General features: G+C 43.5%; 1 protein-coding gene across 1 annotated transcript in view; it reads right to left on the bottom strand.

The window, feature by feature from the left end:
• LOC135911193 (uncharacterized) overlaps window positions 1–18,493 on the bottom strand; it is a 39,539-nt gene that overhangs the window by 13,271 nt on the left and 7,775 nt on the right. Inside the window, exons 3-5 of the mRNA XM_065443383.2 lie at window positions 14,496–14,594; window positions 11,205–11,352; window positions 2,174–2,419 (exon numbers count right to left, since the gene is read on the bottom strand). Of these exons, the coding sequence (XP_065299455.2) occupies window positions 2,174–2,419; window positions 11,205–11,352; window positions 14,496–14,594 (493 nt within the window). The remainder of the gene's footprint in view (window positions 1–2,173; window positions 2,420–11,204; window positions 11,353–14,495; window positions 14,595–18,493) is intronic.

Genomic DNA, 18,493 nt, shown 5'->3' with positions numbered 1-18,493 from the left:
AGTGGAGAGCATTCTCACAAGTTTCAGTGGTGTGTTCTTTGGCACTGCATTTAGCACAAGTTTGGCCGCCGCGGCAGCTCTGCGAGCTGTGGCCGAAGCGCTGGCATTTGAAACATGGGAGTGGATTGGGCACGTAAGTCCTGACATGGAGCTTTACGTACCCGGCCTCGATTGATTCGGGCAGGAAACTTGAATTGAAGGTGAGAATTAGGTGCTTGGTCGCAATTTCTTTACCATCGCGCCTCATCTTTATTCTTTTCACATTAACAACATTTTGCTCATTGAAGCCCTCTAGGAGCTCTGCCTCTGTCAGCTGAAGCAGGTCATCATCTGAGACAACGCCGCGTGTAGTGTTCATAGTGCGGTGCGGAGTCACTGTCACTTGAAAGTCCCCAAAAGACACTAGATTGGGTAGCTTTTCGTATTGGTTCAGGTCACGGAGCTCCAAAAGGAGATCTCCACTTGCCATCCCTGATGCCTTGTAACCTGGACCAAGAGCCTCAGTTAAAGACATCGAAACTAGAAATGGGGAGATTGTGCGTACTTGCTAATCTGACTTTTCCGAATGAATGACGTGAAATCGTGGGAAGTTGGGTCTTTGTCGTCCAAAAAACTGAAATACATCTTCGGTGCGCCCTCTTTTCTGAGGGCTATCTGGGAGGGGAGGGAAGGAAGTAGCCATAGATTAATGTAATTTTCGGCAATAACGCCAGCCACCCACCGTGGAGCCCTACAAGGGGACGTTACAGGGACTGTAAAAACAGGTCCTGCAAACGCCAGCTGTACGTTATCACTATGTATAACCAAATATGAGATAACCTAGGTTGGTTATTCACACAAGGTTAAACCTTGCTGCCTGGAAAAATTGGAAGTAAACGGAAGCTAGGAGAAGACAGGAAAGATGAAAAGTAAGAGAAAGACGAAGATTGGAGGGAGTAAGAGAAGCAGGAAAAGGCAACTACCGATTTCCCCCGGGTAGGTCAGTCCAGGGGTGGCGTCTATGTGAAGCAGAAGCCAAAGGGGTGTGTTGCCTCCGCCGGGGGGCCTTAAAGGTCCAAACACCCAGCGTCAGCTCAACCCCCAGAATCCCCCTTTCCCCAGACACGGCTAAGCCGCGCACGGTTAAACGCAGGAGGGTCCAAGCCTCGTGTGCTCGGATACGTAGTGTCGACCCAGCAAAGGAGGCGAGCCTCTTCCTTCTTACACCCTTCTTTCTGCGCGCGTCTGTTTCCTTCACACTTCTTTCTGCGGCCATACTTGCTATGCGCACCGTGAAATGTAACCTACGTACTCGAGGGGATGCCACAAGGTCACAGTTTGCACTTTCCAGACGGTGTCATTTACACATGCTTGCACTTTGAAATAGTTCAGGTATCTGCCTCGAGTGAGACAGTTGCAATGTCCACAGCAAGAAATGTGAAAAACAAACAAAAAGCAAGAAACAGCACTTTGGATGCAACATGGAACTACCTTTTTGTCGGTAGTTCTCTCGGCATCAGTGTCAGTTTTGTGCACATCACTCTTATTATACGGTGCTTCGGTGATGCATGGTGGCGGAAGCTATGGAAAATAGCAACAGCGGGTGCCGAGAGCCAACAGTGACGTTTCTGTGGATAGCTCATATGGTGACAACTTACGAACTGATAGGGTGATGGGTGGAATGATTAATTTTGGGGCTTTCACTATAACAATCTTTCAGAATAACGAACAATTTAGGGCAGTCTCCTGAAGTTTGTTACATCGAGATTTCACTGCATCAGGATTCCTCGATTAAAGAAACTGAACTGTTCTGTTACCATGCTGCCAGGAGGCGAGCGTCAATGTCAACAGAAATTCTCTCTCTTTGCCTCGATTAGCGTGCACAAGCAATGTTCTTTCTGTCAGCCAGCGAGTGAGCACACATGGCTGCTTTTCTACAGCATCAATGCAAATGTTTGCCTAACGCAATTTTGAATGATCGAAAACCTGAAACTAATAAAACTGAATTGCATTCTTGACCAAAAGTGTCTTTTTCACTCTGCAATTTCTGGGTCCTGCACTTCGTGCATGCCTTCTAAGCACATTTCTGTCCCGTCTGTTGCCTGCCGGTAGCCAAGCACAGGAAGGTGAATCAGTGTGCCTGCAGGTGCACGTGTGTGACCGAATGAGTCACTGAGGGTAACACAGGACTCACCGCAGCCCAGAGGAGAGCCTTCTGCAGGGCTTCTTTCTCAGCATCCAGGTCGAGCGTCCCAATCATGGTGCCAAGGGTCGACAGCAGACGACCCAGCAGCCAGAGTTCGCATTCTCCCAGGGTGGCCGGAACGTGGTTCTCCATCGACTCGCGCATCACCTGGTAGAGGTCCTCGAACTGCGGCAGCTCCCAAGTGGAATCCTCCATGGGCTCCGGAAACGGCTGCCGCTCACATGCTGCCACTATCTATGCACACCGCCATTAGGGGAGAGGAAAGCCCAATGAGTAATGCGGTACCACAGCAACGCAGTTGACACATGCATTACACCAGTGGATGCTACAGCCACCATAACGTTTCTTTAAAGAGGTCCTAAACACATTTTTGTTCAGCCTGAGCGACATTCTGAAAAGGTGCGACAATTCCAAGTATTCCTGCAAATACTTTCTGAAAGGAATTTAATATGAATGGTCATACGAAAAGTGGAATGTTTCCTTTCCTCATTCCCCTTCAACACATTGGTTCCTCTCAGCCAAGTGGGCATTAACAGCAATGCCATTCTTATCATTCCTGCTTTTCTTTTACAGGAAAGCTGATAGGAAGACATGAGTCTTAGGCTAAACATTTTTCTTAAATTTTTGTTCTCCAAGTTATGGTGCTGAAAACTTGTACATAAATGCAATGTTGAGAGCCTATCTTCAATATAAGGTCCATTTTTGTTTATCACTTTAGGTTCGGATTTCCTGCAAGCTTCCTTTAATTATTTTTGTTCAAAGGTGCACAAAATATCAGTTCCTCAGATGCCACTAAACAGAGTGTCAATGGCTTTTGCATGACTCAAGGAATGCCATAATACCAACCTTATTGCTACCCTAGAACAAGAGTTGCGAAACTTCGAAGTTCACCTCCGGGAGAACACTCTTTCAAGTTTCCACAGGAACCACAATAACTTTTCTGTCTAAGCTCCTCAAAAAAGCTGCGAGTTTGCCAAGAGCAACTGCACAGATGAAACACAGTTTTCCATATGCTTTAATAAACTTCATCTAGAAGGCAAGATTTACAAGTTCGATAGCACCACGGGTGCTGTGGTTCAAATTTCATCAGATCATGAACAATCTGCCAAATGAGGTTCAATGATACAACAGAGGAACCTGTCCCTTACAGATTCATTTTCATTGCTCTTTGCCAATTTCTGTGGCTTGTACAAATAAACCTCGATATAATGAAGCAGGCAAAATCGGCAATTTGCTTCGTTATATCGAAATTTCGTTGCGTTGAAATTCGACCCATTATGCAAATAAGTACAGTCACCGATCAATTTTTCCTACATGGAAAGGGGCCGCAGAATTTTCTTAATTGTCAGGCAATCGGAAAAAGCAAATTTGAATGATGAAACAATTTATTTTGATGAATTTGGGAGTCAGCGATGAATGATACAGTTTCATGCCAAGTCAATATCTTCACATCAGCAGTACGAATTAAGCGAAGCCAGCCACACTTTTGCGTGCACTCTCCGACCCAGCAGCTGATAGCATTGCCCACATTGGAACGACGCTATCAGGAGAAGCGCCGACAGTGAGGAGCGAATACTTCGTTTGCCTCCCGCTCCAACAAGTCACCGAAACTCGGGATTATGCAAACTCCGATACTAAACGCGCGGGAAGACAGCTAACATAATGCCACGCCGTCTCGGCACGCCTGCTCTTTGCACAAGCGGCAGACTACCTCTAAAGCAAGGTGCGCAGCTGCGTAGGCACTAAGCCGTGCTTGCAGCCACGCACAGCCACAATGGACATGCGCCAGAAATCACAAAGCACCAACTTACCCTTTCCCCCACCCCTCATGCCGGGGCTCCCCTCCCCCTCTTTCCCTTTGCTCGCACGGGGAGGCGGCAGTCGTGAAGCCACCATCTTTCTTGTCTCACCCTCATACACTTCCACTCGCACCTAAAGTACACCAGTGCGCAGGGCGCGATAGGATCTTATCGCGCTTGGACTTTATCCGGAACATGATGCGACTCCACTGCGGCGGTTGCTCTTGTTGCACGATTTGAAAGGTGCGTTTGCAAGAAGATGCTTGCAATTCAGTCATTTGACCATTGGCATCCGTGGAAGTTTCCATTTTTTGTCTCTGCATTCCCTTGCAGCGGAAGCGAAATTTCATTATATTGAAATCCCAGGTCCTAAATACATGGTGTTCTATGGATAAGAGGTTAGGAAAATTTAAATACTTCGTTATATGGAGAATTTCGTTATATTGAAGTTCGTTATATTAAGACTTAACTGTACCACAAGACTGACATTCTAAAATCCATCACACTATACTTGTTCTACAGAAATCATCATCGATACTAAGAAGGAGAATGTTGCTAGCAACGACCTTTTATTGCCAATGCCATTCCTTGGGTTTTGCAAAGACAGAAGCGGTTGGTAATGTGGTGGTGTAATTACTGCAATTCATGAACTGTACTACCCTTCTCGTTTTCCAATAGACTCACCTTTGAAAATAGTCTGGACCTCGTGCCATATTGGCCATTGGCACAACCTCCCCAACACCACACCAGAGTTCACCCGATTTTCTTAGCAACGCAATCTCGCAAGTTATGCAAAAATTTCCGAATGCTCTTTTCTTCTTAGGTGGTGCCTTCAATTATCTGCAAACTGACCGGTTCATTCTATCTACACAGTCATAATAATCGGCCTGAATGTATTCGCTTCCTTTATTTGCAACTTTATCACAACTTTATAAAACTTGCATGTGTGCCTATGCGCAGGGTCCTTGTTCTAGACCTTATATGAACCAACAGTCCTGAAATTGCTAACACATGGACACTGGAAGAAATAAGTAATCATCATAAGGCTATTCGTTGCTTGGTCTCACTTCAACATGCAAACTATATAAAACTACACGCATGGGCCGACACAATAACAGAATGCTGCCTGCTTTTGCAGACGATTTTTACAAGCACTTCGACGATCATAAGACTAGCTAGAGCTGGTGCTTGTTCCGGGTCAACCTAAAGGAAATTGAACCTGCTGCTTGTGTTCCTAAAGAAACAATAGCTACAAAAACCAATGACTCATGGTTTACCCAAGTCGTAAAACGCTTCCTGAACATGGAGAAAAGATTTAACAGGAAAGCGGGGCACTCTAACTGTCCCCAAGATTGGGCAGACTATGAATACGTTATACTGGTTCAACAAAAACCGCCATTCTCCAAGCCAAGGACAAATATTTTTAAAAAACACTCCCTAACCTAATGAAAATGGACCCTAAAAGATTTTGGGGCGTAGTGAACCCTGAACGTACCCTCTCAGCACTGGCACTGACGAACGAGGACGGCAGTACTGTACCAGTAGAACACTGTGCTGAAGAATTTAATAAGCGCTTCCCTGAGGTTATCACTAATGAACTTCCACTAAATAATTCACTGACGCTGACACAGCTATTATTCATTCTTTCCCGGAAATTTTAATCACAGAGCACGGTGTGGCTAACGCTATCAATCGCCTTCCCCGCAAAAATAGTCCAGGTCCTGAGGGCATCAGTGCCAAAGTACTAAAATTAACCTGCCATTATTCAGATAACCTTCTCACATGAATTTTGCAGCAATCCTCAAATCTGGCTGTACACCGGAGGACTAGAAATTTGCTTATGTGGTACTCATACTTAAATATTGTAACAGTAGACACTCAAACAACTACAGGCCAATTTCCCTCATGCCAATCTCATGTAAATTACTTGAGCAAATCATACTCACAGGTCATCTCAGTCGAAACAATTTGATTCTTAACACTCATCATGGTTTCTGGAAAAAGTTACCATGCCAGGCGCAACTTTTCGAGCTTGTATCGGGCCTGCACACAGCACTACGCATGTCCGTTTAGACTGATGCCATTTTCGTTTATTTTTCAAAAGCTTTTGATTGTATTCCTTATAGTCGACTACTAAAAATAAGTAATTTGCACCTCGATCGCAAAATGACTGCAATGATCGAACAATTTCTAAGCAATCGCTACCAGGCATTCAAGCTTCACAATTTAATATCTAATCAAGACTAGTAGTTGCATCTGGAGTGCAACAAGGAAGCTCACTTCTGCTTTTAATTTACATTAAGAAGAAGCTTTATCTCGGGCCCAACTCCAATACCACCTATTGAAATACATGTAAAATGCAGAAACGCTTTTCTGAGATAACCACTAAACCATTTTAATGAAATTTGTTGCACTAGAGAGATAAAGCTAAATTCTAATGACTGTCAGAAGCAAAATTTCAATTTAGCGCCTGAATGTTTTAAAAACGATTTTCAAAAATTGGTACATTTGGTAAAAAGTAGAAGCACAAAGTTTACAATTCCGTAGCTCTGCACCAAGAAGAAATATTGTAGGTCTGTAAATTGCATCCGTTAGAGCATTCAAAGTGGACAAATTTGGTATGTCAATTTGCACCTTATGTTAATTTGTTACATTGTTTACGAGGGTTTGACTCCCATATTAATGGTTTACTTGAGAGCCGTATATAATATATGAATATTGTCTGCTTTAGATGTATTATTAGGTGCAATTTACATAACTCTTGTATATCATCTTGTATTGTTGAGTTAGAGAGTTGTAAACTTGACGGTTTTGTTTTCTGAATGTTTGCAATTCTTGTACATTTTCATTAAAAAATTGACAACCTAAACTGAAAATTCGCAACCAGCAGCCATTAGATTTTAGCTATTCCTGTCAAATGAAACAAATTTCATCGAATTTGGTGCATTTGTTGCCAAGAAAAACAGTTTCTCCTTTCCCATTAATTTAGATAGGAGCTGCCGAGCTAAAGCTTACTCTTAATGACATAGCATTTAATATACATCCTTCAATCTGTCTTTTCGCAGACGACTGCGGGAGTTACTTATAAAGGAACAGCTTGACCAAGTCGATGCCACAGAATCACTGTGGCATCACCAATTAAATTATCAAGGTTAAAGAAACGGTGCAGCAATTCGTAAATGGAAATTATAGCAGAAAAAAAAAACAAGCATCTAAAATTTACTAGCATTCCATCTACATGTTCAAACACTTGTAAAAGCAATGCGTAATAGAAAATGTCCTGTCATTTAAGTACTTGGTCATTCTACTTACTTCAGATTTAAGTCGGGCTGCTCATATCGAACACATCGTTAATAAGGCTTTCAAGAAGCGCGGCCTCCTTGAAAGGCGCTTACATTTTGCCAGTAAATATACAAGACTGCACACTTTGAATTCATTGGTTCGGCCTTCTCTAGAATATGCTTCTAATATACGGCATCCTAGCCTGACAGGTCTTACTAACCTGTCCGAAAAGGTGCAGAACAAAGCCACGAAATTTGTCACGTCATCCCATTTGCGTTTTGTAAACGCCTCATCACTGAAAGCAACCCTGCACCTACATGCACATGTCATGTGCAGGTGAGATACTCGATCATCCTCCTTTCGCTCACTTTACCCACAATAAAACAGTGTTTGCCCAATCACATATTCTTCCAGCACCGCAGGCTTCAATTAGTCTTGATCACACGCACAAAGTTACCCCATTTTCACCAGGCCAAAGCAATACCAGAATTCGCCTTGGGCATTGTGCATAACCGTACCATACTCGTTTCCGTCCAACATCGCTAACAGATACATCATCATATCATTGTGTGCTACTAGGCTACTTGAGAAATGAGAAACATTGTTAGCTTATCTCTACGTATATTACTATATTATTTACACTTTTTGTACACGAAGTCTTTGAAGTGTTTATATTTATGCATATGCTATCGCAATGCTTTTGTCTGAATAACTTTTTTCTTCCCTGCACTAAATTATATTTTATTCTGAACACCACGGTTTTAATCAAATGCTGTCGGTTTGCTTTTTATTGAAACCATGTTCTTTGTTTGTATTCCTGTATTCAGGTTTTATTGTTTTGAAACCGCATGCATGTACTGAGATGAACCCTCCCTATGTAATGCCTACTAGGGTCCTTATTGAAAATAAATAAGTAAAAAATATTGTGCTGTCCAGCCAACAGTGCAAACATTTGCTTAAAAAAATAATCTGACATTTTTTAAAGCAGCAGGAATACATTCATGCTGAAAATTTATCTGCTATGCATTCACTTGACAAATATTCAAATAATTGGCAAGACCAATTATTTGGATATTACTAATTGGCAAAAATAAATGGCATGTTTGGTGCCCCTAATGTAGAAAATTAAAAGATTTTCAGCGCTTGTTAGATACGCATACAGTGTACAGACAAATGTTATTATGCTGATATATTACCGTATCTACTCGCATAATGATTGCACTTTTTGTCAAAAATATTGCCACAAATTCAGGGGCTCAATCATTATGCAGGTTAAACTTCCCGGAAAGGAAAACATATTTTTTCATCCCGCATTTGCTACGGGATGGCAACAGGTGAACAAACAGGCAGCTGCTGCTTTAACAGTGCGGGCCACCAAAACAAAATGGTGGCCGGCGGAGCAAGCCAAACGGGCGAAACGCGATTTTTTTTGTTTTTTCGTTTTCGCAAGTACATTACGCACATTGAAACAGTTTCTTCCGTATCAGTAATGAATAATACCGGTAATATTGACAAGTCTGTGGCAATAACGCAGCCATGTCCACTTTGAGGGGTCAGAAACAGAGATGGCCGTGCTTAACTGCCAGTGACATAGAAACATATGGCAGGTATGCTGCAGGAACTGCGGCATTCGTCATCATTACTATCCTAATACGGCACATTTCTGCTAAGTGTGGGCGTATATCTTACCTGTGTTACAAGCGTCGGCGTATGAATAGGGTACACTTCTAACGTACCAGTGTAAACGTGGCTACTATCATTGCTGCTCACGATTTGTTGCACGCCCACGAGTGCCGACGAGAAGAAACGAAAGGTGCCTTTTTGTTGTTGTTGTTGACCACAACCATTATAAAGCCTACAAATAATAAAGCCAAGGCAAGTTTGGTTGTAGCTTTTTTTTTTTTCATGGAAGTGTGGAAAGTGATGAAAGGAATAAAATGGAGCATCTGCTTAAGAATGTTTGGTGCATGCAGACCGCTTGGTATGTCTTGAAGAGTTGTTTGCGTAGCATCTGACAGCATTCGACAGATGGTAAGTGCGATCATCATTAGCTAGACTTGGCACACGACATATCACTGCGGCAAGTTCGGGGTGCGTTCATTACACAGGAAAGAAAAAAACATTAAATTTCGCTGACAAATTCAGGGGAGCGATCATTACACGAGTGCGATCATTATGCAAGTAAATACGGTAAATGCACAACTGCACCAACAAATTGAACTGCCTTGAACACCAGCCACACAAAACTATACAATACAGATGGGACACTCCTCCGAACTATTACATAGCAGTAGAAACCATGCCAATCCAATGTTGGAATCCATGTGCAGTGAAGCTTCTGTAGACAGGTTAATTAAATGCCATGAAACTGTTTGTCTTCTGCACTGTGGTTACGTGCCTGCCCAGCGAGATGGGAAAATGTAGAGACCCCTACAACACAAACCACATGATGCATGCAACCACATATTGCTTCGTGACCAGCCCAGATTATCACTATGCCAAGGACCAATCCACTTTACTCGGGAAGAAGCGGACTGAGCAGACATGTTAAATCTCACTAAGACCAGGCACAGAAAGCTTTACTTTAATAAAAAAAATTATGGACTTGAAGGTGCACGTTTGTTGCAACTGAGGATGTTCAGGTACCATTTGTGGTTTTGTTGCGTAGTTACATAGATGACAGAGCTGGGCACTGGCACATCTGTAGGGGTAGTACAGATGGCTGCATAGAAGCCAATTTGTTATGCGAGCACTGTCCTGTGCATGAGCTATTCAGCAAGGCAGCAACATTCCAACAACAGCCATAGTCATTAAAGTCCTGGAGGGTTTGCAAAGAAAGCATCGTGTTAAAAGGTGTGGGCACCTGAACACTGCAGTAAAACCTCATTATAACAAAGTTGAAAAGACAGCCAGAATTACTTCGTTATATCCGTTATTGCATGTACAGCACCATGAATCTCATGGGGATTTAAGGGGGAATTCCACTGATTTCGTTATATCCATTATTTTGTTATCACGAGACCTGACTGTACATTGCGCAGTATGTCAGCTGGGCCCTAAATTATGCAGGAAAAACCCACAATCCTGCCCAAAGCAATGCACTGTAGACCGCAATGCATGCTTGTGATGTTCGTGCACGATCGGGCTTGCTATGATACTGCATCAAAGACACGCACAACTGCATAGCCTGGAGACAAACTTGGGAGGCTATGGGCTAGGTTGGCCCTGACACCTGCCGATCACCTGGACCTGGAAAGTGTCACGGGGGCCTGGCTTCCAGGTCTTCAGTGAACACTCATCACCTGCTTTGGCCTGGTACTTGAAATACTAGGCACACAAGATTCCCGGGAGGCCTAACCCAAGCCTAATGTTTCAATCATCGTTGATCATAGTCGCAGTACCTGCACCACACTGAGCTGCATGTTTTTATTTGACGTGATCCACCCCCTTTTCTTCTTACGCTTTCTTTGCCTCATCCACAGGGTTTGGCATTTGTTTCTTCGCCGAGTATAATTGTGGATATGTACAGGCAACTTGGGCCAACGTGCAGGTGCTGGCTGCTTGCTGCCTTGCCAAGTAGACTTCGGCCACTTGGCAAGTTGTCTACTAGGCTAGCATATACCCATTAGCACTGGGTATGTGCCAATGGGTATCTGCCCTTTCTTGGCCAATCACCCCCAAATGAATGTGCCACTACGACACAAAAGGTTGGCATCATACATCCCCTTCGTCTTCATTAGGCAAACGGCTACAGACGGCAAGGGTGTACTCGTGTCGTACGCTACCCCAGCTACCTCGCCAACTCAAGCAAGCTTCCAGAATTACATCCCAAACATTGCGTTTGATTTGTGTGTTTTGTTTATTCTTCTTTACTACATATGCCTTGCAGCAAATCTCTCAAATAACAATAAAGAGAACTGCTCAGCTCATCATCTCACCTGTGGGAGCAATTTTGTGCGGTCGTAACGACGCCGTATCACGTTCAGTGCCCTCCGCAGGACACGGCCCGAGTACGCTGCACGGTTGCCGGCCGGGCCCTGGATTACCACGCGATCCTTCAAGCGGCGACGCTCCAACAAGAAGTGGCTGTGTGAGGATAACAAGAAGTTCACCACCATCCACTCAAATTGTAGCATTCACAGAAGCAGAAAACAAATGGTCCGTTCAGAAATATACACACTACCGTAACACCCAAGCCATCGGCCAGTCCATTTTGCCAGAGGGTGTGTTGTTAGACACCTAGCCACGATGGCTGCATCCCACAAGGGGTTGAATTAAAAAACACTTGCACTCTTAGATATTGTTGCATGATAAAAGAAACCCCAGAGAGAGGTCAAAGTTATTTCACAGCACTCCAATACATGTTTCATTGCTTCTGTGTTACCCTAACGATACTTTTTTTAATTTTTGGTCTGCGGTAGACACCTCATAAATAAATAAATAAATCTGCCTCAGAGAGGAGTCTGGGTTATGACTCAGGGAAAGTGCAGGAAAGGTTGGTAATCCAAGCACCAAATTACTGGACTATAGTACTTGGGGAAAATGTAGGGCATGCTACCCTTTTCAGAGCATTTTGTTAGTGGTGAATTCCAATGACAGATTTGGAGCACTCTTTTTCTTTCTTTCTTTCTTTCCTGGCTGCATGTTCTATGGCGGATATGGAGCAGTTGTTGATAGGAGAGATCACTCAGAGGAGCAGACTCGACTGCTGTCAAAATTGGCTGAGCCAATTGGCTAGTACTCCTGATAACGTGCCTCCTTTGTATGTGTTATTTTTATCTCCCAGCTCATCAGGTGGCCTTGGAGAAATCATAGATGTTCAGTTTGTTACAGATGCATTTGTGTCTAGAGTCAAACCCACTTATAACAGTACCAGTTTGAACAATACATTGGATATAACAATGAGCAGCCGCAAACTTTTGTTTGCGTTCTATGTTAAAATAGACGGCTTAGTACAATTCTCCCATGGCGTGTTTTCACTTATAACAATCAAATCTGGTTACTGGGTGTGTCCATCAAAAAAAAAAGAAAAAAGAAACACAAACTCCCTGAAAAAAATATTTAAGTGGCAATTAACTGGTAAATGCAAAAAAAAAATGCACTAGCATCACAACGCACCTCTTTGAGGTACCAGATCCATGACTTAAACTGCGTTCACCACAGTGTGCAAAGTGCAACTCATAGTGGTCCAGGGCCGATCGCAGTCAGTTGCACTATATATATATACACCATACCATATACCATATGATGAACTACCTGGCTATTTCTACCACGTAACCGGTTTCCCACACATACAGATTTTCCCACTTTGACGTTCCTAACGCTAATGCATAAAAAAACATGAACTGCCATACGGGCCTGCATGCCGCATGCATTCACCACACCCACCTTAGTGCCGTGCATCCTGCATGGCGCGCATTCTTCGCATTGCCCCATGCACTTCCAGCCTCACACACCTCTCTCCCTTCCACCCCTCCGATGCCAGTGAAGTGGACTCGGAGGGGTGGAAGGGAGAACAGAAGAGAGCTGGCAGAGCACGTGGGTGGGTATATTGGCTCGTACTTATTTTCGTTTTCCAGGACCTCGTGTCCCTTTCCTTTTTGACGCAGACAACACGCAGTAGCCAGATTTATTTGTCAGAGCCAATAATGTGGCATGGGAACATTCTAGTAAGAAGTTTATTTTACCATAGAACACACTCGAAAGTTCAGCCTACCGCAGCTGCTCAATGTTACATTCGAGGACTGTTAGAACCGGCGATGCTATGGGTTTGAATGTACTTCATTCTTTCTAATGGAACTGTTTCGATGTCTGTCCCCTCCGCCTTTTTTGTGCAACCCAGCTATAAGCTATAACACTTGTCAGTTATAACAATGGGATTTCCTTGGCACTTCAATATTCTTAGAAGTGGGTTCAACTGTAATATACCTGGGTCGTTCAATACTTTCTATCTGGTCACGAAACTTCCGCATAATGCTATGGGAGAGCTTCAATAGTGCCCACAGACACATCGCAGCACTGGAGCAAGTAGTGGGTGGATTGGAGCAGACGCCGGATGGACGCCACAGGCATTCAATTGCACACGCTCGCTATTGTGCAAGGGATGGTGTGTAAATATGGTCGACACAATGTGCCAATTGCCGCCATGTTTCTGTACAGTGTTCAGAAACTTAAACGCGAACAGTTTCGAAACAACTACAACAACTCGTTTCATTTCCAGGATAACTACGTTCTCAACAGCAGCTCAATTCATGATTCAAATTGCACACTTGGACTACTCCATCGTTAGAAACAGACTACAAAGCAAGTTCACGTTGCACCTTTATGTAATTTCATGTAAACAAACCTGCATTTCAAACTAAGGAAGCTAACCAAGTGGCCCGCCTCTGCATTAATGTCATGCAACTTCAATGTATTCTACTGGTTCACCAGTCCACAGCACTCCTACTGCTCCTCTCTGGCCGAAAAATCATGCCATTTTATAGGAAAGTGCAGTTTGTTGGCAGCCATCCCGATAATGCTTCACAACGCCACGAAACAAGGAGATCAAGTTGGCAGTGAACGGCAGGACACAGGTGATGCTGGGAACAGTTTCAAGCCCACTTGTTTGCCTACGCTTGTTGTCCCAATCGTAGACTTGGAGCCTTTATTTTATTCTAGAACCAACTGCTTACTCGCAGAGTTTGCCAACCCCTCAGAACCTGCGACTGAAATTCACCACTAACTTATCCTTTCCTACAAGGCACCTTGTTTTTGTATGAGAAATTTAACACTAATACTATATTTTTTTTTCGCTATTTCTTCTTTTCTGGAATAGGATTCTAAAGAAATGCGAACAACCTATTCCATGCAGTCACTTTCCCGGACATGTCTCCCTCACAAACGAGCAATCACTCAGGGCATTTGAAATTTCTGTAACCCCGCAAGCTCCTCCCTGCTTACCAAATTGAATCGCTATAGGTGCCACAAAAGCGGCACGGTGCAGATTCGATGCACAACAGAGAAAAATAGAAGTGAGGCGTGCAGACAGGACACAAGAGTAGAGAAGTGGACAACACGAACGCCGGCGTTCGTGTTGTCCACTTCTCTACTCTTGTGTCCTGTCTGCACACCTCACTTCTATTTCGCATAATGAATCCTTACCAACTAGCTCAGCTTTCTGTCGTTCTAAGCACAACAGAGTTTCTATGAACCGTCTCTTTTTTTTGCGAGACCCGTGGCCGACTCACTTGACTGCAGCAACACTTCGCGTGCGGACCGCCTTAGCAAGTTTGCTCACGTCACTGCTTCCGTGCTCCTTCAGCGCAGCCAGCAGGCACTTCCGTTCCCTGCAGAGTAAGTTGGGCGACATCAGCCTGCAGACCTTGATCGACAGGTCGAGTACAGAATGTATTCAAGGACTGTAAGCACTGATGAAAGATCATTTTTGAAAATAAGGTAGGCTTTAATTCTTTAATGGGCACAGCAGAAGGAAAGGTCATTTCGTGTCTTAATTCTTACAGGCACACTGCACATTAGAAAGGAACCGGGCGCACAGTGTGTCCTGTCAACACTCGTTTATTCACCGTTATCCCTCCGATGACATGCCAGCTCTCCAGTGTCCCTGCGACTCATGGCAGCATCTCTCAGCCTTCTCTAGAACTAGCCTGAGCTCTGCGCTTGCAGTACTCCATACAACCACACAGTCCTTACATGTTTGTAAGATAGTATTATTAACAAAAAGTCAAATTTAAAAGCTGGCAAGCACTTTGTATACGAAAATGTGGGACGTATATGTCTCACCATCTATCTAGGCCATTTTCATCAAGAAGCACATTACGTAGCCTGGTTGCCTGCTGCTACCTCCTCAATAGTGCGTGTAGAATGATCAGAAGCAGCCTGTGTGCATTAGTGTATACTGAGCAAGAAGCATGTGCATGTTCTGAATGTCTTTCTTTTTTTCCTCTCTCTCTCTTTTTACCGCCTTTCAAGGCTGCCCACTTTCACAGCAGTTCTCAGAGAACAAATGCTTCTAGGAAAGCTTCCAAGGCTATGCATTTCAATGAATAGCTTTGTAATGTGTGGGTAACGCTAACAAATTGATGATCTACTACTTTTAAGTGCGGGTTATGGCCAGTCGAGTTGCTCAACCTCACCCAAATCATTAAAGCACACGTCTGTCCAAAAATGTTCCTCAAGTTTATTTTTTTTTTTTAAGTGATTGAATGCTTGAGGAAATGGGCTCAGGCTGTTCCCCTTTCCTTACTCTAGTGCAGTACTCTAGTGCAGCACTCTAGTGCCTCTGGATGAGACAGATCCTGAAACGCTGGTTGTTGGTTCACGGCGCATTCACCAGGCGGCGCCATGCATGGGAGAAAAATGTGGCAAGGCAGGGGGGGGGGGGGGGGGGCTGCTCCAATCGACCTGCCTTCTTTTTGCATTTTTTTATTTTTGTTCTATGCTGGCGCCAGTAGCCACTGGCTCGCCTGTCGTTCCACAGCATTTTTTTTTTATTGTGCAGGCTATGTGGTTTTCTTTTGCACACTGTTTGTGCATAGTCTGTCTTAGCAATTGCTGACATTCCAAGATAGAACGTGCCAACACAAAAACAATTAAGTCCAACTGCAACACAAAACAGCACTCCCCTTGTTTTATAAAGAAATGCAGAAAGCACTAGAACGATACATATTATGGTTTCATACCTGCTTTTTAAGTATACAAAATAGGATAAAATCTGTGCGTCTTTGTTTAATGCAGCACTCATGACACACAACTAAACAAATATCAAATTAATTGGCAACGTAAAGAAACTAAATTGAACCTTCACTAAATTTTTAAAAAGAAAATGTAAAGTAGACAATAGAAAGCGAAAACATGGTAAGCTCGTTTGCATCTCAAGTACTGGTAAAAAATGAAACAGGCGGTTGCTGATATTGGTCGATGGTAACGGAAGGACAAAAGCAACACTTTAACAACCACTGAAAAAAAGAGCCAAGTAATTGTAATGAAACGAGGCCAAGATTCTATATTTTAGGCAAGTGCAGACTACATTCATGACTATTTCTTAACGAGAAACTATACGCATATAAACTCACCCTCGACAGTTTCTTGCAACAGTATTCCAAATCCAAATAATTCCATTTCATAATTCCATTTCCATTCCATTTCACAACCGATCTTCACCTAAATTTAGATTCCTCATTTCAGACGGACGTTATATCTCTCGACTTCTCGAAAGCTTTCGATCGTGTACCGCATCAGCGCCTTTTAGCCAAACTTTCATGCTTGTGTCTTGATCCGCTGATATTAAGATGGATCCGTTGTTTTCTATCCGGTCGTTGTCAATTCACTGTCATCGATAATGTTCATTCGCCCACAACTGAAGTTCTTTTTCTGGTGTCCCACAGGGCTCGGTGCTCGGCCCACTTTTGTTTTTAATCTTCATAAATGATCTTCCTTCCATCATTTCGTCGAGCATTTGTCTTTTCGCAGATGACTGCGTCTTGTACCGCCGCATAACCACATCCAACGATCAGTTATTGCTTCAAAATGACTTGGACAGAATTGAAGACTGGTGTTCGACATGGCTAATGAAGCTGAATGTATCAAAGTGTAAATACATGCAGGTAACACGCAAGCGCACTAACCTCAGCTACGCTTATTCGTTGTACTCAACCACCCTTTCTCAAGTTGAATCTTACCGTTATCTTGGAATTCACATCACCAGCAAACTCACCTGGTCCGAGCACATCACGAAGATTGCAGCTGATGCATCGAAATCACTTGGGTTTATCAGACGGCACCTCAGCTTCTCCCCTCCCTCTATTCGCAGTCTAGCTTACAAAACTTTTGTCCGAACCAAACTAGAATTTGGCTGCCCAATTTGGAATCCACATCAGGCTTACCTAATCGATAGCCTAGAAGCCATTCAAAACCGTGCAGCCCGATATATTTCATCCGATTACGACACTCACTCCAGCGTTACCAATATAAAATTATCGCTTGACATCGAGCCTCTGACACACAGACGACAAATCGCCCGTTTGGCATTATTTCATAAACTATACTTCTGTTTTCCTTCGCTTCGGGACTCTCTTCTGCTACCACCTCTCCGAACATCACGCCGTCTTTTCAACTCCATGAGCATTCTACGTCTGCACGGCTTCTCTAATGCATTTAACAAGTCATTCCTGCCTCTTGCAATTGAAGAATGGAATTCATTACCAGACCATATTGTAATAGAACGCGATCCATTTAAGTTCCGGCAATTGCTGACATCCTATTTGAAAACATGATGTGGAAATTATTGTCTTCTTCTGTTCGCCTCTGTTTGCTTTACTGTTGCTATTTTTATATTTGTATATGCTTAAAGGGTTCTTGTACTCTTTTTTTCTGTATATACCCTGCTGATCACTGATTGTGACAATGTTTGAAAGTGACCTGCGTTGTTGTGTTCAATGTTTCCCCCCCTTATGTAATGCCCCTTCCAGGGGTCTTTAAGGACCAATAAATGATAAATGATGAAATGATGATAATTATTATCCATGTTTATGTAATGTCCCGCAACAACGATAACAGCACACTTGCTGCAGCACAGTAGTCGCGAGTTGACGCACATTACAAAAACCATGCCGACATTGTTGTTATTGTAGCACAGTCGTATGGGTTGCGGTTGGAGGGTTCCCACTATGTATTATTGGCTCCTCCACTCGAGTAGTCAAATAGGTGCAATGTCAAAAGCTGAGACACAGACCCTGTTTTAGATAAATGCACTGTTCTGCACACAACTTTAAAGCTGGACGATACAAACACCAAGCAGGGTGTGAGATCGGAGACATCGCCCACAGAACGACGACGCCGTCTAGTGTGACACTATCTCATCTTCCCTTCTCGCATTTGCTGGGAGTCATGGAAAACGGCAAACATAATCGAGGCAGCCACCAGGATTTCCAGCGTGATGGTCATCCCAGGTGATCACTTCCTCTTATTTTTTTTTTTCCCCTTTTACTCCATGAGCCTTATGTATACCAACTTTCAAACCGCACACCTTCTTAAGCTCCCACAACAAAGGAGCAGCACCATCACTACCTTTAGGCATTTCACGTGTGGAACTTTTTTGCTCCTAGCTCAAAGGCTTTCAAAATGTGCTCACATGCTCAGTGTTCCCACATACCAGTGAAGCACGCACCTCGAAGACTACGCGCAGACTTGATGGATGTGCTGCTAGATGATACAGCATGTTCATGCT

Source organism: Dermacentor albipictus, chromosome 5 (genome assembly GCF_038994185.2).
Source record: "Dermacentor albipictus isolate Rhodes 1998 colony chromosome 5, USDA_Dalb.pri_finalv2, whole genome shotgun sequence".
Taxonomy (NCBI): Eukaryota; Metazoa; Arthropoda; class Arachnida; order Ixodida; family Ixodidae; genus Dermacentor; species Dermacentor albipictus.
Note: the sequence above shows the minus strand (reverse complement) of the source record. Positions and strands in the feature narration are given on the sequence as shown.